At 51.4% G+C, this 20,706-nt stretch overlaps 2 protein-coding genes across 8 annotated transcripts in view; both read right to left on the bottom strand.

Moving 5' to 3' along the window:
* Nucleotides 1-3,683: 3,683 nt before the first annotated feature.
* Tbl2 (transducin beta like 2) lies at nt 3,684-12,849 on the bottom strand. Of its 2 annotated transcripts, XM_046422734.2 has the most exons (7): nt 11,771-12,849; nt 9,930-10,051; nt 9,513-9,697; nt 8,545-8,696; nt 8,079-8,205; nt 6,945-7,097; nt 3,684-6,757 (listed from the first exon to the last, which is right to left on the bottom strand). In XM_046422734.2, exons 1-7 carry the CDS (start codon nt 11,898-11,900, stop codon nt 6,295-6,297), a joined length of 1,332 nt encoding a protein of 443 aa, XP_046278690.1. In that variant the 5' UTR covers nt 11,901-12,849; the 3' UTR covers nt 3,684-6,294. The 2 variants fall into 2 exon arrangements, with proteins under 2 accessions (XP_046278690.1, XP_046278691.1); XM_046422735.2 differs by lacking the exons at nt 9,930-10,051; nt 11,771-12,849 and having other exon boundaries at nt 9,536-9,668.
* A 4,263-nt stretch (nt 12,850-17,112) lies between these two features.
* The window catches only part of Mlxipl (MLX interacting protein like), a 33,050-nt gene continuing 29,456 nt past the window's right edge, over nt 17,113-20,706 (bottom strand). For 4 of the 6 annotated variants that reach the window (XM_046422732.2, XM_046422731.2, XM_046422728.1 and 1 more), the window contains 9 exons: nt 20,074-20,599; nt 19,810-19,877; nt 19,587-19,737; nt 19,320-19,435; nt 19,111-19,230; nt 18,861-18,988; nt 18,652-18,775; nt 18,009-18,138; nt 17,113-17,821 (listed from right to left, as the gene is read on the bottom strand). In XM_046422732.2, coding sequence (XP_046278688.1) covers nt 17,703-17,821; nt 18,009-18,138; nt 18,652-18,775; nt 18,861-18,988; nt 19,111-19,230; nt 19,320-19,435; nt 19,587-19,737; nt 19,810-19,877; nt 20,074-20,599 — 1,482 coding nt within the window. In that variant the 3' untranslated portion in view covers nt 17,113-17,702. The remainder of the gene's footprint in view (nt 17,822-18,008; nt 18,139-18,651; nt 18,776-18,860; nt 18,989-19,110; nt 19,231-19,319; nt 19,436-19,586; nt 19,738-19,809; nt 19,878-20,073; nt 20,600-20,706) is intronic. The other 2 variants (XM_046422730.2, XM_046422729.1) reach the window with 2 other exon arrangements.

Here is a 20,706-nt window from a genome sequence, read left to right as displayed (position 1 = left end):
CGTGCGCGCGTGCGCGAGGGAGCGCGCGCACCCACCCGCCCCCTGGGGCTTGAGGCCTCAGCGCGCCTGCGCGCCCCGCCCCAGGCGTCCCTTTAGAGCGCCCCGGGAGTCCCCTGGGCCCCTTAGCGGGCGTGTGTGCACTTCGAGCCTGGTGCACGTGCTATGCACAGGGCGAGGTGCGAGGCACTGCCGGTGTGGTCCTCAGCCTCCCCAGGGTATTTCGAGGTCACCACCCTCCTGCCTTGCTGTTTCAACTATTATTTAATGCCCTTTGACCTTGATGGAACCAAGACTCTGCACCATCTGCCTTGCCTCTTCTGTCTGGCACCCTTGTTCCCCAGATACACGACTGTGCCCCAACCACAGGGAGTTTCACACCTATCTACAGCATGGCTTCCAGCCTTTGCACACACCTGTTCCCCACCTGCAATTCTCTTTATCTCTTCATCTGATAAATATACTACTTTTTCCAGCATCCAGTTCAAACTCCAGCCTTTCCCAGATAGCCTAGGGTTCTACCTTGCTCTTACTTAAGTCTGTACTTAAGTACAGTCTTAGTATGAAATTCAGCAATTGTTGATTAAATGCTGCCTGATTTATGGAAGGCTCTGTACCTAATGCTGAGAACATAGTGGTTTTGTTTTCAAAAAGCTTCTGGTTCAATAGAACATGTAGACCAGAAATTAAGTATTTAAAATGCCTTTTGAGGGGCTGGGGTTGTGACTCAGTGGCAGAGGGCTTGCCTAGCATGTGTGAGGCACTGGGTTCGATTCTCAGCACCGCAAATGAATAAAAAAGGTCCATTAACAACTACAAATACAAAAATAAAATAAAATGCCTTTTGACAAATGCTTGGTTAAGGGAAATACAAGGTACTAGGATAACATAATCTAGAGAAAATGACCTTGAAGCTATCTCTGAAAATAGTAGATGCTGTTACTGTAAAGCCTGCGTCCACAGACACTGTAGGTGCACAATGAATATGTGGGTAAACGATGACTCTTTAGTGCAAGTCTTGGCTTTTTGCCCTGGCCCATGCGTGGGCAGGCAAGCAGGCATGTACTGATACCTATAGTAGGTGAAGAGTCCGGTGGCAGCTGTTTCAGGAGACACAGGAAGCAGGCTGTAGTGGTTGTTTTTCCCACCTCTAGAGAAACCTCTGCTCCCTTCCTGGCACTGGGAATTGAACCCAGAGGCATTCCACCATTGACCTTCATCTCCAACTCTTTGAGACAAGGGCCTTGCTAAATTGCCCAGTCTGGCCTTGAACTTTCAATCTTCCTTCCCCAGCAGCTGGCATCACATCACTAGGATTACAGGTATGCATACCTGGCCCTTTAAATAAACTTCTTTTTCTCTGCTCCACAGAAATCCCTGAACTTGACCAAGCCTTAGGTAAGACTGTCATCCTTTCCTGATTGACAAATGTCATGGCTTGATAAGCATTTGTTCTCTTGCTGGTGACTGAGTCAGAAAGAGCTTCAGCCTGGCTGACGAATGAAAGAGCCAAACTAGCACATGGAGAGAAAGGATGAATCTAGAAACAGTAGGATTGGAGGTGACACATCAGTTTTTCAAACCTAGCTGATCCAAAATAACCAAACTCACATGTGGCCAGAGCACCTGCTATATACCCTCTAGCAGTGAAACTGTGGGTGACGTAAAGATGACTAAGACTTACTCCCTGTCCTCAAGGTGGTAGTAAAGAAAGCAACAGGAAAATGAAATGCATGGTGGAACTCAAGTGCCATGAGACAAACCAGCTGCTGGGTCTTCAGTCCCATCCCTAACCCCCATGGTTCAGATACAGCCCACCACCTGGAAGTTACACCAACTTCTCTCACTCTGGTCAACTCCTGGCCAGCCTTCACCCTGAGGTTTCTCTTCTGTTGGGAGGAGGGGTGTGTGTGTGTGCGGGGGGGAAGTGGGCAGGGAGCATGAGGTGGGGGGGAACGCTGGGCATCTAACCCAGGCCTGTAAGTGCTCTGCACACTCCTAGGCCCCTGTAGCTTCTGTTCCTCAGCTGCTCTAGCCTCCTACTTCCATGTCTCCTTCAGCTCATCTTGCCCATCACCTTCCCTGGGCTACCCACTGCCCTGTAGTCCTAAGGACATGCCTGCTTCCTCCTATTTGTCGACTTGGCCCTACATTTCTTACCTCCTCTCCCACAACAGCACAGAGAACAGAGCCTGGCACTATGCAGGTTCTCATTAAATACTCGAAAGCCCAACCTCAGTGGTTCCCTTGACCCTTTCCTCTGTGCTGTGCTCTGTGTAACCAAAGTGGAAACCTACAAACTATTACCCATAGGCACTTTTGAGTTCATAGCCCAGAGGACTGCCTTGGTCAACATGCATTCAATGCAACTGCTTCCCTTCTCAGAGTGAAAGCTACAATGGCCTACAGTAGCCCTATGGTCCTCTTCCCGTCAATGCTCTCCCCTTTCCTCCTACAACTCCACCTGGCTATGGCTGAGACTAGTCAAACTCCATCCTCAGAGACCTTGCACTTCAGGTTCCATGACTCAACTGCAGTGTCTCCCAAAAGCTCATGTTAGTCTTGAATGCAGCTATGTTCAGAAGGTGGGGCTTTGGGGAAAGTGATTTGATCATGAAGGCCCTGATCTCATCCATCATGGAGTCACAGAATCCATGAAGAGTGGACTCATGAAGAGTGGGTCCTTGGCGGGGATTGCCTTCAGGGACTGTCTTGCCCCAGCTCGGCTCACTTCCCAGCTGCTACAAGCTGGCTCTGCTCCATCACACCCCTCAACCAGGACACTCTGCCCTACAGAGGCCAGTAGCAATGGAGCCCACAAGCCATGAACTAAAACCTCTGAACCAGGAGACAAAATCATCCTTCCTCTTCTATTTTCTCAGGTTTTTGTCACAGTGGTAAAAAGCTGGCTCAGGCCACCTTAAGGTCTTCAAATGTCGTCTTCTCCATGCAGCGCTCCCTGGGCTTCCAGACCCACACTCTTTCCCATTTTTCTCCAGAGCATTCGTCACCATTTCAGACACTTTTGTCTTTGGAGTAGCTCCATCAAGGCGGCAACGTGGCCTGTTCACTGATTATTTCTAGCACAGAGAACAGAGCCCTGCTTGACGCAGGTTCTCATTATATACTTGAAGGCCCAACCTCAGTGGTTCCCTCGCCCCTTTCCTTAAGATCTCTGAGGAGGATTATGGTCCTGTAAACACCCACAGGGCTCTCGTTACCTGAACAGAAATTTACCAAGACTATCAAAAGGCCTTCAACTGTGTGCTTGTTTTATTCAATTTTGATGATTTTATCAGTCATTTAAAATATTTTCCAGGGGCTGGGGTTATGGCTCAGGGGTAGAGCACTCGCCTCACATGTGCGGGACCCTGGGTTCGATCCTCAGCACCACATAAAAATAAAGGTATTGTGTCCAACTTCAAAAAAATATATATTTTCCAAACGCTTTATTTTGAAAAAATTTAGAACCCACCGAAGTTAAAATAGTAATTTAAAAATAGTAATGCTGCCTGCACCCAAGTCTTGCTAAAAAGCAACTGGGCAGCCTCCTCTCCAGGAAGATCCAGACACTTCCTGGTTGCAAGAGAAGCAGCTGCATCTTTACTGAGTGGAGCTGTCTGGCCCCAGAAAGTTTCTGACCTTTTGTAGTGTTTTCACTCATTAGAAACTCACAACATGGCAAGTGGACATGATAGGATTTATTCCCATTTTACAGATGAAAAAACAAACCCAGAAGTCAAGTGATCTACCTGCTTCAGGCCCCAGCAGAAACGGGAACTGAAGACTTCTGACTTCAGTAACTCAACATTCTATGGTCACTTCCTCTTGGGTGTACTATGGGAGTAATGCCAGAGCTGCTTCTCAAAACAGGTGTGCAAAGAGTTTTTTAGTCTCAATCTTCTGGCAGTCAAAAGTAAATATTCACCAGTCCCATGTGCACAGTATTATGAGTCAGAAGTCTGTTATCAGGAACATAAAACCATATTATCGGAAGTGCAAGAAATAGAAAATATACCAAGGTGTCCACCACCAGTTGCCCCTATTCTGAGTGCAACATTTATTGAAGGCTTACTTAGTCCTAGCTACTGTGCTCAGGACCCAGAACAAAGAAGACAGACAAGGATTTTGTCCCTGTGCAGTTCACACTGCAGTGGGTCCTACAGTCCACACGCTGACAAGTGGCCTGCATCTGGACACCTCAGTGTTTTGTGTGGTCCATACAGTTCTTAATTTTTGTGTTTTTATTTTTTAGTACATTGCCAAAGCCTAGCTTCTCTGAAACAGGCAACATGTGCTAGATCCTTCAACAATAATAGGTAGTAGTCACCTGCTGCCCCACAACCAGGGCGCATGCCCTCAGCTCCCTGCAGCCTCCATCATTTCCTATCGTCTCAAACCCAAAGGACTGGCCTCAGACACTGACATGTTGGTTATTTGACATCCAAAAGAACTGAAATGGAAACCCCTGAAGCAAACAAATATCCAAACAAGATAATTTCAGATAGCATCAAGTAACAGAGAACAAAGAAACTAAGCTAAAGTGACGGATGTGATATGATTGGTGGAAAGGGCTACTTCAGATGGGGTGGTCAGGGAGGGGGATTCTCTGGGAGGCAAAAAAACCAAGAACTGAAGAACTGAATTATGACAAGCATGACAAGTCTGCCAACAGGAAAGAAAGAGGCTTCCACGCAGAGGGACCAGCACAGGCAGGAAGCACCGGCCGCTACAGACAGTTCAGCTCATTCAAGAACAGCAAGACCGGGTGGCTGAGAGCGGTTAAGAAAGATCACAGAGAAGGAAGGGGCCAGGTCACATGGCTTCGTGGTGAGAATTTTAGGATTTTGTTTAAAAAGCAAGGGGAAGCTTTTGAAGGGTTTTAACCAGGGAGTAAGGTGGTCTGCTTTACATTTTCAGAAGATCACTCTGCTGGGTAGAAAGGTGACTAAGGCAACAGAGGAAGCAGGGAACCCAACTGGGAAACCAATTGCAAGCTGTACTATGAGGTCCAATAGGTGACAGTGGCTAGGACCAGGATGGTAACAGAAAAGATGGAGAGAGGCAGCAGACTGAGCATGTCAAGGAACTTCCTTAAGGGTGGATGGAGCAGTGGGGGTGGGAGGTGGTAATGAAAAGGGAGCAGTCAAGGACAACTTCGAGGTTGTGACCTGTTCTAACATCTGGAACACTGGGACCACTGGACGCCCTGGTTTTAGAGATCAAGACTGATTCTGGATGAAGACATTGTGCCTAGATTCCTAATCTCCCTCACTTCCCATATGCAAGCAGTCCTTATGCTCCCAGATTCAAACTTTGAAAAACCTAATTTCTTATCAATCTATTCATTCACCCTCATACCAGTCACCTCTGTCATGGCTCAGTTCTCTCTCGCCTTGACTTTTACAACAGTCTACTGTAGCCATGAATTATAGACATGTCTCTTAGTTCCCTGACCTCAGTCATATTTATCCTCCGTACCTAGCCGGGCTGGCCAGAGGAGGCACTCAAACATGTGATGAACTGAAAAGAGGTCTCCTCAGACAGGATGTGACTTCTCTAGAGTGGCACAGCCCGACCCAGGATCAGACCGCTCTTCCACACAACATGAAACTGAACCAGACTCCAAACGTATGACCAAGTCCCATAAAACTTTGCTACACAGGAATGTTTCTAATTTGGTTTCAAACCACACTCTTTTGAGTCCCACTTTTACTGAACAGTTAATGACGTCGGACAATATTATTCTTTTTCACTTTTCTTCCAAATGTAGGGAACTTAGACTTCCTTAGCCTCGTGTTTGCAAGGAGGCAACAGAGAGCATTACTCTGCATTTTACAAATAAGAAAACCAAAGCCCAGAAAGCAGCACCTTCATTACTTCTCGATGGAGCTGGTAACCTGGCCCAGGTGAAGGCTCATCTTCCTGGGGCTCAGAACACAGCTCAGCTCGCCCCATAATAGTGCTGCAACATTCCCGGGGTTCATCTTTACGTTTATAAACTTCCTGGGTGTCAGAGTATGCTGCCACAAGGTCAAAGACCACTTTCCTCGGTGCTGGGTGAAGAGAGATTCCACCCCTTGGGCCTGGGAGAAAGAAAAGCACCTTGCTCTTCAGTCCAGGAGTCAAAACCAGTAAGAAGAGAGAGAGATCCAAGTGGACAAGAGCAGTTTCAATGGGAAAAAGAGGGGCCGCCAGCAAGAACACCAAGACCTCCTTTGAAAGGTTTCCACCCAGGAGCACCTGGGAATCAAAGTGGAAGTAGTGGGGAAGCCAGCAAGACCCTTCCTGAGCCAGTCACTTCTTCAGGGCTCCCAGGCTCCTCAGGGCCTCCTGGGCCTGGGTTAGCTGCTGCTGCAGCCTCTGGCGAGTGCTCTCGGTGGAGGCCCGCTTCAGGAGGCCCTGCATCTCCTCCACCACTGCCCGGTGGCCAGGGGTATTGTGGAAAAGCCGCACCGCCCGATCCCCACAGGAGGCCAGAAAGCGGCCAGTGATGTCGAAGGATAAGTCTGTGATACACTCCCCATGGACCTGCTCAAAGCATTCCTCCTTCTCGCCCCGCCGGGTATTGTAGAGATGAATACTAGTGCCGTTGGCCAAGGCCAAGACGTGGGTGTCAGGGGAGAGAGCCAGACGGCACTGCATGGTGCTAGCCTCTTCAAAGCGTCCTGTCCTCAGCAGGTAGGGATCCTGCTGCTTCTTGTATTCCACGTCTGTATCCCACAGTTTCCATGTACCATCCTTGGAGACAGAGGCCATCCTGTAATATGGGAAATCACAGCTTGAGCCCCAGCTCCCTCTGGCGGGGAGGCCCCTGGGGAGCCGGAGGTACCTCAGCTAGGAAGGCAAGTCTGCTTTCCCTTCAGAGCCACAGCTCAGGCAGGTGGGAGGGCTTTGGCTGCCAAGAGCCACTTAAGACACCACTGAGGGCACATTCACTCACTCACCTCCGTGAGTCATTGGAGAAAGCGAAGGAGTGGACAGCTGCAGTGTGGCCCTTCAGTTCAAAGGCTCGCACGACCTCCTGGAAGTCCCCCTTCTTTCCAAAGCAGACTTCCCAGACCTTCACATCTGGGGTGAAGCCACACGAGGCCACAAACCTACCACACAAACCAGGTTCCTTTGAAACAATTTTATAGGCACCTTGTTCCTGCAAACCCCTTATACAGCTTTTCTGAGGATACTTTTTAATTTTTCTGTGGTGCTGGGGATGGAACCCAGGGTCTATGCATGCTGGACAAGCCCTCTACACCCCCACCTAGGCACAAATAACTTTTTTTGTACTGGAAACTGAATCCAGGGGTACTTAACCACTGAGCCACATGCTAGTCTTTTTAAAATATTTTTAAATTTAGAGACAGAGTCTCACTGAGTTGCTTAGCGCCTCGCTAAGTTGCTGAGGCTGGCTTTGAACTTGAGATCCCTCTGCCTCAGCCTCCCAAGCCACTGAGTACAGCAGCATCTTTAAAAAAAAAAAAAAAAAAAAAAAACAGGAACAATTTACCACTGAGCTACATGCACAGCCCTCTATATTTTACTGAGACAGAGTTTCACCAAGTTGCTTAGGGCCTCGCTAAATTGCAGAGGCTGGCCTTGAACTTGTGAACCTGTCTCAGTCTCCTCAGTCACTGTCATTTCAGGCATGCACCACTGCACACAGCACAAAGTACCTTTTAAAAGTGCTTTTCTGAATGATTTTGGCCAAATTAGATGGCTTGCATGTACTAATGTATACCAACAAATTCCACCATTATGTATAATTATAATGCACCAACAAAAAACATTTTAAAAAAATTGTTTTTGTATACATGACTTCAGTTTATCCTCACAGCTTGCTTTAAGATATGTAGAGCCCTCACTCTGCCCCTTAAACTCAAGAGATGAAGAAACACAAATTAAGAACAGTGGTGGCTTACATGAAATCTCATATACCACGGCAACATTGGGAGAGCTGAGACTTGCACCCAGAGTTCCGACTCCTCCCTGTGTGCTCTCCCCCCACCACAAAGCCACCTCTCTGTGTTGTGCCTGACTTGTCCCAACCTCTCCCACCCAGATGCCTTGGCCCTTCCCAGGCTCACCTGCTACAAGGGGATATAGCAGCATAGGTATTGTTCATCTGGTTGGTGTTGATGGTAGACAGAACCTGACCTTTCAGATTCCAGATGAGGACAGTTGTGTCACTGGAGGCTGTCATGATGAACTTTCCTGAGGGGGAGGGGAATGACATGAGCTGAAGTCAATGATCTGATCCAACTGTCATTCTCCAAGAGACATTTTAAAAGCCTCTGCTGCCCAAAGCATCAACGTTCCCCTCCCAGGCCAAGGGTTGCCACAGGTAAGACCTATACAGCTCTTCCCTGCCCCCTTGCTGTGACTCTCAGGACTAAAGGGGAGCACAGAACCTGGCTGCTTGGAGTCAGAGCTCCTTGGTCACACTGAGACTGACAAAACTCCCAAGGCAGCATTAAGTCATTCAGCAAATGTAACTGTGGACATTTTAGTTTTTCATGCCTTGGGCAAGTTCCACCTCTGAATGCCTTTTACCTGTGTCAGCAATGCCAATGTTGATGACAGGTGCCTTGTGCTTTTTAGGGAAGTCCTCTGGGGTGGCTGTAAAGGTAAATCCCCCATCTTCTCTCTTGGTCATCTTGAAGACACGGAGAGTGTCCCCATTGGCCAGCCAAACAATGAAGGCTCTAGAGATAGATAACACATAAGTCTCTCCCTCATCTGGACCCAGAAGCCTATGTGTTCCAGGCCCTGGGGAAACTCAAGATCTCCCCTCATGCCTTGTAAGTCTAGCCTTATATTATAACCCGTTTCAAAATCTCAAGCCAGACATGGTGGTACAACACCAGTATTCCCAGCAACATGGGAGGCTGAGACCAACCTCAGCAACTCAGCAAGGCCTATGGACTTAGTAAGACTTTGTCTTGAAATAAAACAAAGAAAGGCTGGGAATGTGATTCAGTGGTAAGTGCCCCTTAATTGCCAGTACAAAAAAAAAAAAAAAAAAAGACGACGACGACAACAAAAACTATTCAAAAGCTGGCCATGGTGGCAAAACCTATAATTCCAGCTACTTGGGAGGCTGAAGGAGGAAGGTCTTAAGCTTAAGACCAGCCTGGGCAACTTTGCAAGACCCAATGTCAAAATAAATAAATAAAAGGGTTGGGAACATAGCTCAGTGGAAGAGCACCCCAAGTTCAATCCCCAGTACAGGAATCTCACAGCTTTGGCTTCCTTTAATTTCTCTGAGAGCTTCCAAGACTCAACTAGAAGCCAGGTTTTGGCATTTGCTGGATGGAATTATTTCCCCTACTCTACTTCCAAGCTATTGTAACAACATAGCCCTCCAGGAAGCCCAGGCAGTGCCCAAACTATCTGGATGCTCTCTTTCTGCCACCCCACGGAGACCTTGAGTCCCTTTCACTACTCCCACCAGATACAGGAAAGCTATAAGCCCGGGGTGAGGCTTCTACAAGCAAACCTGAGGTCCCATCCTGTCCCACCTGCAGTCAGGGCTGAAGCGCACCAAGGTGGCGTGATCCAGCTCCACGTTGGCTCTCATGCTGCGGTGCTCCCGCTGGAGGAAGTCCTTGGTGCTCCAGATGCGGACTGTGCGATCATCTGCACAGGTGGCCAGATACTTGCCATTGCTGCTAAAGTCCATGCAAGATATGTTTCCGCTGTGGCTCTAGGGGACGGGTTGGAGTAAGTGTGAATGGGAGCCTCCCAGAGGAACAAGGAAGCCTAACCTGGAGCCATGACTATGGACCCCTATTGCTGGAATAAGAAAGGCTAAGATGAGACATGCTCAATGACTTTTCAGAGGCAGAGAGGCCTACAATGCACATTGATCAGTACAAAGGAAAAAGTCTGCAAGGGTCTGAGTCTTCGTGTGTGGGTACCCATGAGTACTCATGTACCTTCAGCGCTGCAGCCAGGAGACGGTGAGTGAAGCTATGTTGTTGAGGCTTCTCCTTGCGAATCCGCTGACTCTGTTTCTGCTTCTTGGATCCTGACTTCTTGGTTCCATTTGCTTTCTGGCCTATTAAGAAGGCTCAAGTCATCATTCACTCATCTGTAAGCACTTACTACCTACAACTGACTAGGCACTGAGAAGAGCAACAAGAGAGGACCAGATATGGCTCTTATCCTTGAGAAGAGAGAAATATTATAAGTGAAACGGGCAAAAACAAAGGCTTTGGAATTGGACCTGGGTGTGGATTCTGTGTCTACCACTGAGTGACCTTGAGAAGGCTACTTGCTTTTAGTTCATAGAGCACCTCAATGCAAATTAGAAAAGGCACCAAGGCACCCTCTCTGGGCTGAAATAGCTGAGTGGGCTCATAGCACAGCCAGTGCAATGTGGATTCTTGGCCAGATATTCCTATACAGGAAATAATGTGCACAACCAAATCTGGAGGCTTGAATCTTGGATAAGTGACTTAACTGATCTGGGCTTAAAGAGAGACTAGGAGAACTGGATGACAAGCCAAAAGCACCCAACATATGCATTAAAGACCCAAGGAAATCTCAGAAAGAACTCAGAAAAATTAACATGTTTTAAGCATGTATCTACCCTGTGCCAGGAATGGTGCCAGTCAGTTTTACATAATATGTTAGAGAATCAAGCTAGGCACAAAGCTGGCATGTGCTAGATGGTGGCAGATGTCCCCCCATTCCTACAGGAAACATACCTCCTAAGCCTTGCACACAAAGATGGTCACAATCTGGCTCTGCTTACCTTTCCAGCCTTGTCTAATAAGCCCCACCTGACCTTTGAGCACAACAAATGCTGTTTTGGAATTCGCTGCCTTTATGAGTTTTGCCATTGGAAGGAATGCCTGCCATTCTTAGCCTCCTGGCAAACTCTTCCTACACAACTATCCTTCAGAACCCCACACCACTGGCTGGGGCTGTAACTCAGTTGCAGAGTGCTTGCCTTGGGCTCCATCCCAGCATCAAAAGAGATAACAAAAGAACCCCTAGCCCTCTCCTGGGTTTCCTACTCTCAGCAAAGATTTCATTGACTACCACCCCCTCCAGAAAAGCAGGGCTGGCCATTCTCCCTCTTTTTTTTTTTTTTTCTGTTTTCCAGTACTGACCTCTTCTGTGGCATTTATTACACAATTTTTTTTCGCGTGCATTCTTAGGGTATTTATATTTACATATTTACATTTTAGATGTACATTTTTAGATGCACTTTTTTTTTTTAATTTTGAGACAGGGCCTCGCTGAGTTGCTTAGGTCCTCGCCAAACTGCTGAGGCTAGCTTTGAACTTGCGATCCTTCAGCTTCAGCCTCCCAAGTCGCTGGGATTGCAGGAGTGCGCCAGCGCGCCCGACTGGATACAATTCCTTACTGGACTCATTAAAGGAAAAGATCCCAAAGTCTACCAGCCCGATCCACGTTGCCGTAGGTCGCAAAACTAATAGAGAGTGCTTAAGAACGAATGCCCGTTCCCCGTTCCCCCCGCCCCCCCCGCACAGCACGCTCCGGAGTTTGCAGCTCTCCTGGCGACCCGGGAGACCAAAGCAGCGTGGCCTTGTCCTGCCATAGGGCCGCGGTACAGGGCCCTGGTCCCAACAAGCCCTGCCCTGGGGTGCGGCCGGCCCGCCGACGCGGCGCCCGGCCTCTGGAAGGAGGCTCACTTCACCACGGGAGAAACTGAGGCCTAGGATCCCCGGCCTGCGCCGGCCCAAGCCGCCGGCCGCCCCAAGCGGACACCCGGCGCGCGGCCCCTCCCCGCCCCGGCCCTACTTACGGACCGGCCGGCCGCCCCTCTCCTCCTCGGCGCGCAGCCACCCCCGCGCTACCGCCGCCGTGGCCATCAGGGCCAGCAGTCCGACCAACAGGGACAACCCCATCAGCTCCGGCATCTGAGGGAGCTCCATATCGCCCGCACGCTGCCACCTCAGCCGCCGACTACGCTGGCGCCCGCACGTCTCCGCGCACGCGGGGGCGGGACTTGGCCGTTAGCGCGCCTCGAGGGGAGAGGCCTGGCGGTTGGCGGTTCCCGGAGGGGCGGGGCCTGCCCGTTGGAGGGCCTGGAGCCCCTTCCTCCAGGCGGTTGGAGGGCACCTCGAGGGGCGTGGCCTATCCATTAGCGCGCCCAATCGAAGGGCGGGGCCTGGCCTTGGGCGCTTCTTGCGAGGCGGTGCCAGATGTGGGCGTGTCCTGAGGGCGGACCCTGGTGATCCGTGGTGGTCAGGCTGCGGAGGTCGTGCAGACGCTGAGGGTGCAGGTAGTGAGATCTGCAGGTCCTCGTCATTCCTATCTTGAGTAACTTGCTGATAACAGTTTATTAAAGGCTTATTCTGACCTTGCCACACTGGATCCTTTCAAGGAAGCAGAGCAGGGGCTTTATTCGCATTTGACCCGTGGGAGAGTCTTCTTAGCAACAGGTGAAAGTTAGATGGGCTCTTGCTGTTACTGAAGGGGCAGAAGGATAGTCCTGGCATCGGAGCGGGGAGCATCCTAGCAAAGACCTGAAGAACAGGGATGTTGTAGACAGGAAGGGCATGAACACGATAAAAAGATGGCAGACAAGGTCCGAAAGTCTGCAAGGCCTCAACTGCCAGTTCCATCCAGCATGCCGGATCACACGAGGCAGTGGGGCAAAATCCATGTCTGGATTCTCTGGATGTGTAAAGACAAAAAGACAAAAACCCGGAAGTAGCTGCAAGAATATGAGGAGTTGAAAAGAGCCTGGGCTGGGGGTGGCCTGGGGAGGGGAAAGGAAGTTGAAAAGCAGATTTTATTTTTTACAGTGTTGGGGATTGAACCCAGGGCCTCACATATGCTAGACAAGCACTGAGCACCCCCAGCCTCTGAAAGCTTCTTAATCAAAATATAATAATAATAATTATTATTATTATTATTATTATTATAGAATCAATAGGTAGTTGAAAAAATGAAGAGGTCCCAAGGACATTTCCACTCAGTTTCATCCAATAGTAACATTTCGCAAAACTGTAGTAGAAGATCACAACCAGGAACTTGATACAATAATCTACAGAGGTTTTTTTCAGATTTTGCCAAAAAGGACAAAAAAGATTGAGAGAATTTGGATTAGACCTGCATGGCTGGAAAGGGGATATTCTCAGTATGGTCATACTCCCTGGACTCCCAGCCCCACAGCCCAGAGCAAATCGAAGTACCAGGATCAGTATTCCAGCTTCTAATATTTCCATCTCCACCAGGGAGCTGCCTTTCTTCACCGTCCAAGCCCTGCAGCTTTAATTTATAAGGACCCTCTAAGGAGACAGGTTACCACAGGCTGACTGACAGACACAGCCGCAGTCTCGCAGTCTCGGGTGAGGAAACAGATCCAGTCAGAAGGCAAATGGAGCAGCTTCATTTCCTTCCCTTTTGTCCTTTGCAGGGAACTGACATTGACTCAGTTGTGGGCAGTGGGGTGGGGAGTGCCAGGAGACGGGTGTTCAGAGCCTCCTGGGGCTTTTCCTCCCTGACTTGCTATTTAGAAGTGTAGGCATGGCCACGAACCACCATCTTTCGCCACCATCTAGAGGCCAAGCTTTTACTTTTAAAAGCATATTGCATGGGACATTTATTGATCCAGCAGTTTGGGGTTTCTTTAATCCCACGTTGTCTCCACTGATTAGGAGACAATATGAAGTCGGGTGATGTTCCCAAGGTGGCACAAGTAGGGAGAGAACCTGGGGACTTGTTGCAATTCATGAATATGGGACAAAGAAAAGCAAGAGCAGCCCTCTTTGTACAGCTCAGGCAAGGCTACAAAATCTGTTCACAGCAGTGGCTTTTAAGACAGGTGATGTCAGAGCTGTGGATGTAGCTCAGTGCTAAAGTGCATGTCTGGCAGGCATGAATCCCTCCTTGGGTTTGATACCCAGTACTACCCCCCCCCAAAAAAAAATAGGTGATGTTATGAAATAATTTAGTTTTAATCAGACTCTGGAAAAAAATAACAGGATCAGGTCAAGTAACTTGCCCCAGGTCAACAAGGAAGCAGGGAGAGAGAATCCCGAGTCAGACCTAGTTCTGCTGTGCTCCAAGATCCACACTCCTCCCATGAAGCCTTGTGCTACCCCTCATGTGCTGTAGCCCATTTGGAAACCAAGATCAAAGTCAGGCAGGACATGGACACAAAGTAGGATTTGGGGGAGCTAGGTGGATCAGGGAGAGCATGCCAAGGACAGGGGGCCTTGGCTGACCTGTACAGTCAAGCTGTAGCTTCAAGCGTCAGCATATGGAGAGGTGAAGCAGAGGGAGGATAATGCCTTGTGAGGGCAAAGCTTGATGCTGCAGCCCAGGACCCAAAAAGACTCATAACCCCTTGTAATGTGAAGGGAGGGAGACTGTGGAGAAAGGAGGCTGGGGGAAGTTGCACCTTGAACATGTGCTCAGAAGGCTGGCCTCCTCAGGGGCAAGCATGTATTAGACAAAGTAATCAGATTCCTCATTATTTAAATAGTGGTTCTCATGTACAATCAGAGATATGAAAAATTGTGCTCTATATGTGTAGTATGAATTGTAATGCTTTCTGTTGTCATATGTAACAAAATTAATAAAAAAAAAAAAAAAAACACATAGATAGTGGTTCTCAAAGTGTGGTCCAGGAGTACTAGGCATGCACATTCTTAAACTCCATCCTTGACCTGCTACTGGGAAACTTAAAGGTGAGGCCCAGCAATCTGTATTTTAACAAACTCCCTAGTTGATTCTGTTGCACAGTAAAGTTTAAGAACCTCTGCTGAATATAATTCGGCGGCAGAGCACTTACCTAGCTTGTGTGAGATCCTGGCTTCCATCCCCAGTACCAGAAAATAAAGCAAAACCTCTGATTAGAACTAATCTGAGCCCCAGCTACACGTTATTCACAGCTGAAAGCCTCTATTAGAGTTCTTGACCTTGGCTGAATGTTGGAAGCCAGTGTCTAAGCATCACACCTGGGATTCTGATCTGAGTTGTTCAGGCTGGATCAGGGCATGAAGATTTTTTTGAAGCACCCCAAGTTATTCAATCGCACAGGAAAGTTTGAGAAGCAGCTGGCAGGGACACAGAAGGCAAATGCTAGAGTAGATGGAAAGGTGATGTTTTGTGGACCAGGGGATGGCTAAAAGGAAAAGGCTTAGTCAACTGGCCAGGCCTCAGGAAGAGGTAGCACAGGGCAGTGGGGTGTGGGAAAGGGTTGAAGATATCTGCTTCAAGCCCACCCAAGTTTGGATGATGGCTCCTGTCCCAAGAACAGAGAGGACCAGCTCAAGTCACCACAAATTCAAGGGAGCTGGAGAACATCTGGAAGGAGGTGTCAGGGCGGCCCATGTGGTTGTATATAGCGCTAGGGAGAAGCAGAGATAGACATGGAGGAGGAGGTCCTCAGCAGAGAGGCTGAAGGGGCTTCCCCCAAGCAAGGCCCAGCATTTGCCCCAGAGCAAGAGGAAAAGGGAGCCAGGGCAGGACAGGCTGAGGAAGAGGCAGCAGAAACCCAGAAGGCACTGTCAGGGAGAAAGAGCCATCTGGAGAGAGAACGGTTCAAGAAAGCCAAGGGCCCAGAGGAAGCCGGAAGCGCACCTGGATTTTTCAAGCAGAGACTCCGTCAGAAATGAGCTCAGTGGGAGCAGAGTGGAGGCAGGAGTCCAGCTGGGGGGTTCTAGGAGGAGGGGGAGCCTAAATTGGGCAGGGTCCGATGGGCACGTGGGAGAGGAGGGGAGACAGCCAACCAGTGTAAGCACACTTTCAAGGGAAGAAGCCATCTTGAGCAGGATCGAGGGTTATGTCTTATGGAGAATGTCCTGGAAGGACGCAGCAGCAAAGAGCGCCAGAAGCTGGGCACACCCACCACCCCCATAGCAGAGTGGCCGAAGCCACCTCTGAAGCAGCATTGAGTGGCTCACAAACCATTCCACCTAGGGCAAGTGGCTTAACCCTTCTGTGCCTCAGTTTCCCAGCTCTAAAATGCAGATAATAATATTGTTATAACGTACATAGTGTTACATACCAGGCACCATTGTAGATGCTTTGTATATATTTACTCATTTTTTTTAAGAGATGGGGTCCTAGTCTACTGCCCAGGTTGCCCTGGAGCCCCTGGGCTCAAGCAGTCCTCCTGCCTCGGCCTCCAGTGCAGCTGAGGTTCCAGGCATGCATGGCCACACCCAGCTTAGATTTACTGGGAAATCCTCATAACCCACCAGTAAGGATGAAATGAGTTAATACCCAAATCACTTAAAAGAATGATCTGCACTTAATAAATGCTAGAAATGTTCAACAATTATTGCTTTTGTTCTTTTTGATACTGGGATTGAACCCAGGGGTACTTTACCATGGAGCCACATCCCCAGCTCTTTTTGTATTTTATTTTGAGACAAGGTCTTTCCAAGTTACAGAGGATCTCACTAAGTTGCCCAGGCTGGCCTTGAATTTGCACTCCTCCTGCCTCAGCCTCCTGGGATCACAGGTATGGCCACCATGGCCAAATTAGTGTTCTTTTTCAAATGAATGAGGGAAAGGGAAAGGCCACAGAAAGCTCTGTCTGCTATTTATATCTGAAAATGTCTCCAGAAGTTCTTAGAAGATGTAAAAGGATCCCAGCCTGCGGGTTTGGATGCCAACTGCAGGAGGGATACAGCAATGAACAGAATCCATAGAGTCACCGCCCTGGCCTGGCCCCACCACAGTCCTTGGGGCAATGCTTGTTTTATGAATGAAGGAAGGAGAAGCATGGGGGCCTTAGCCTCTTCCTGCAACTCCACACCTGAAGTACCAGTTCCTTCTAGGGCATCCCAATCAAGTAGCTGTCCACCCTCTGCTTGTCCCCTCACACAGCAGGGAGGTCACTTCCACTCCTTGGTCCTGGCTCTGCTGTCTTCCAACTCCAAAGGCAGGGAGCCCATGGAGCCTTCTGCTGTCTACAGAGGAGGACTTCCAGGGGGTGGGTTTCCCTGCCTCTTCCTGTTGTCAGCTCCGCACCCAGGAGCTCCTGGAAAGAAGTTTCACCTCCACCCAAAACCTTCCAGCAGCTTCTAGCTCAAAGTAAAAGCTAAGGTCATTTCACAATCCAAATGGCCCTCTACAAAGGGACCTTCCACTGTCAGCAGAAGTGACCACCCAGAGTGACACATGTTGATAGTCACGCCGCCATCCCACAGGCAGGCATTTTCTTCTTTTATTGATCAAGAATTATAAAACCCACATGCACACAGCCACACTCACACAAGATGCCTGTCCTGCTGTGGCTACCCCCGCCCTGGTCTCTCCTGGCACCAGGCCCCCTGGCCTCACCCAAGGGAAGCCTCCTGCAGCTCGGCAGCAGGAGCAGAGTGAGACCCTCCTATCTGTCTCCCTGCTCAGGAACTGAGGCTGGTGGCCCCTGTGGAGGAGCAGGCAGAAGTGACAGGGAAAGAGGGCTATCCTCCTCCTTCTCTGAGCTGGCAGCTTAGGTCCCCAGTGTCACAGCTGCCTTGGGGTCATCTGGTGGCTGAACCTTACCTATCCCCATTTTGCTGAATGGAAATAGAAATCCAGAGATGGGCTGCGAGTGGCCCAGCATCACATCAGTGGTACAGCAGGGACAGGGACACACCTCTTCTTGGCCTCTAGGAGGTGGGAGACATGGGTCCCATTCAACCCTCAGGGAAGGAGCCAGTCAGAGCCTGGGACAGGAGGAGAGTGCCCAGCAAGTTGTCACTGGAGCTCAGCGTCATCTGCCAGGACTATAGTGGTCTGCTGACAGGACCCTCTGTGACTGCCCGCGTGGCTTGCTCGGGCACACGGCTGGGATCGGTTAGAATGCTGGTTGAGGCGCTCAGCTGGCGCAGGGAGTTCAGGACAGCTGAGGAGAGATAGAGACACCTCCCTGTAGTTACCCTGGTAGCTGGAGGATCATCCAGGGGGCCTGGTGGAAGGGCCCCAAACCCTAGTCTATGTTGAAGGCAGGTTGGACAGGGGCCTGAGCAGGGTGGAACCCCCTCCTCTGAGGCCTGACACTTCAGTGGGTGGGTAGATGGGGGCTCACGCACTTGGCCGGAGGGCAGGCAGGGAGCAATACTGGTCCAGCCAGGCCAGCGATGTCTGGCGGAGGCTGTGCAAACTTGACGTGGACACCATTCCATTGAAGGACTCGAAGAGAGGCCGGATGAGGACGCTGAACTGGGCCCGGGTCAAGGAGCAGGCCTGTGGTCCACATGATGCCCCCACCACCTCACATGGAGCCTTGACATCTGACCCAAACCAGGGGAAAGAAGAACCCGGAACTGTCTAACCTTGACCCCAATCCTGCTGTGCCTCCTCCCATCCTGCCAATGGTGGTCTAGCTCTCTGGCTCTTCCACAGCCCTTGCTCATGCTGGACTGTCCCCTATCCCTGGGCTCCCTGCCCTGGCTCAGTCAAGACCTTGACCCTGTGGCTTACATGTCTTCTCCAGGTGTCACACCACCCACTTTGGGTTCTTAAGGACACCCCAGCACTTCCTGAAAGCGGGGCTTTGGCTGCTCTTGCCCAGGGCTCCTTCCTCAGTCTCCCTTTTAGCTCCACCTCCAGGCCATCCTGCTGGCCAAAGGCCTGAAAGCAGGGGGCAGAACCACAGCCCTTTCCCTGGGCCCAAGTAGCCCTCTGGTTGCAGCTGTCCCTGCTCCTCCAGGCCGCTGGTCTAAGTGAGGATACTACCCAGAACTTCCAGTTCTGCAGTGTTCGGGTCCGGACATAGTCGTCGAACATGTCTCGCATCTGGTCAAAGCGCTGGTGTGTGATGGGCACCCCGGTGGCGGGCAGCTGCTGCTGGCACAGGCTAGGGGCGTGGAGCGGGTGAGGGGCTGGGGGTTCAGTGGCCACATGTACCCCTTACCCCGGCCACCCGCCCAGCCCCTGCCTACCTGATGGCGGCGTTGAGCTCCTCGATCTCGTCCCGCAGCTGCTGGGCCTCCTCCAGCATGGCCGCCCTCTCCTGCTGCAGCATGAGGATGTACTCGGCGGTCTTCTGCAGTGTGGTTGCTTTGCTCACCTGCGGGCGCCACCAGTGTGGGCCTCCGTGCTGGAGGCTGTCCTACCAGAGTGTCTGGAGGACCTGGGATCTGGTCTTGCTGGGGGAGCCACCCAGGAAGAGGCCCTGTGGCTGGGGCTCACCTTGAGACTGGGCTGGGCACTCAGTGTGCCCACGAGCCCGTGCAGGGTGTCGAACCCCAACTTGATATTGAAGCGACGCTTCTGCTCGGCAGATATGTGCGTGATGCGCCGGTTCTCAGTCTTGGGGAGCAGACAATGGGGTAAGCCTAGGAAGGAGCCTGGGAGGGGCTGGGGTAGCAAACCAATCTCGGGCCAGGGATGGTGCCCACCTTGTTATTGTCAGGACGGCCCCGGCAGAGGATGGGCTGAGGGGGGGAGACGCTGACACTCAGCGCCCCTGGGGCTGGTATGGAGTTGAGCTCCCCTGACCTCCGCCGTTCGCTGCCTGTGTCAGAGACAGACCCACAGACAGACCAACACACAGGGGAGAGGGTCCCGTTGCCTTGTTCCTCTCATCCTGGCCCCAGACACAGTTCTCCTTTATCCTTCTTCTCCCTCCACCCCCTGTATTCCCCAATTCCTGCAACCCTCTTTACCACCAGGTGCTGGAGGTGACAGCCGCTCTGCTTTGGGGACAATCAGGGGCCTGGGAGGGGCCAATGTGGTCGGGGCTGGAGGTGGCCGGGGTGGTGTAGGGACCGGGTTTGGAGGAAAGAAGGCACAGGGGAACTCGGAGATGGTCTCCTGCTGGGTGGAGAAGGGCAGAGAGTGGCGTAGAGTCTCTGGGCTCCCCGCACCTCCCAGTGCCCGCCATCTTACCGGAGACCCTGGGGCCCGCAGGAGGGCGCTGGGTGCCAGCGGTGGTTCCAGGGCTTGCTCAGGCTTGGCTGTGCACAGGCAGGACCGTGAGGGCTGCTGGGGCTGGCCCAAGCCCACGGTGGCTCAAGACCCCCCTCCTGCAAGCCCACCCGCTTCACGTACAGCCCACCTTGAAGGAACTCGCCCTGGGCTCTCCCAGCCCCCACTCCAGGGTCGCCCCCTCATCCCCACCCCCTCCCTCCAGGCCCTGCCCCTCCATCTCACCTCTCCTGAGCAGCTGCGTGAGGCAGGGGTTGTTGCTTCTGGCAGTGGCAGGGGCCAAGGTGGGGCCACAGGCCTTCCGTCCCCTGGAGGATGGGGTGAGGGGCTTGCCTCCGGGCTGCACACCCTGAGGCACTGCGAAGTGAGGGCCCAAGGCTGGCTCTGGGTACCCCGAGGGCAGGTGGTCTAAGGGGAAGGCCGCAGGGGCAGGGCCTGGGGCAGGCTGCACGGGTGGGAAGGCTGTGGGAGCCGGCAGTAGGGATGCTCCTGGGGCAGGGGGCACTGCAGTGAAGGGAAACCTAGCAGAGAAGAGGGGCTCCTCCTGCAGCAAGGCAGGGGGCGGAGCCAGGGGCGGGAAGGAGGGAGGGGCGCAGGGCTCCAGGCCTGGCACCTTGGCAGGGGGAGGGTACTGGAGGAGAGGTGGTGGGGCAGGAGGGGGCGGGAGCTTGGGCTTGGGGTCTTCAGGATGGAGGAAGTCAGAGCTCAGGAAGGCACTGGGGTCCAAGGAGCCAGGGCAGCTGTTCCGAGCCTAGTTGGGGAGACAGACAGACACTAAGAGCAGGGGACAGGGCTCCCTGCAGCCAACCCAAGCAGCCTCCTGCTCTGGTTGAGCTGTGGCCAGGGCCACATGGGAGA

Source organism: Marmota monax, unplaced genomic scaffold, assembly GCF_021218885.2.
Source record: "Marmota monax isolate L192 unplaced genomic scaffold, Marmota_monax_Labrador192_F-V1.1 WCK01_AAM20220418_F8-fsc00237, whole genome shotgun sequence".
NCBI classification, from domain to species: domain Eukaryota; kingdom Metazoa; phylum Chordata; class Mammalia; order Rodentia; family Sciuridae; genus Marmota; species Marmota monax.
The sequence above is the reverse complement of the archived record's forward strand: the minus strand, read 5'-3'. Positions and strand labels throughout refer to the sequence as shown.

What these genes read in the sequence shown, in the direction of transcription:
- Tbl2 (XM_046422734.2), bottom strand. Translation starts at nt 11,900, where the DNA reads ATGGAGCTCCCTCAGATGCCGGAGCTGATGGGGTTGTCCCTGTTGGTC. An exon ending in GAGGGGCGGCCGGCCGGTCC is followed by an intron (nt 10,052 to 11,770) that starts GTAAGTAGGGCC and finishes CCTTCTTAATAG; the next exon opens with GCCAGAAAGCAAATGGAACC. An exon ending in GCTATATCCCCTTGTAGCAG is followed by an intron (nt 7,098 to 8,078) that starts GTGAGCCTGGGA and finishes TTTGTGTGGTAG; the next exon opens with GTTTGTGGCCTCGTGTGGCT.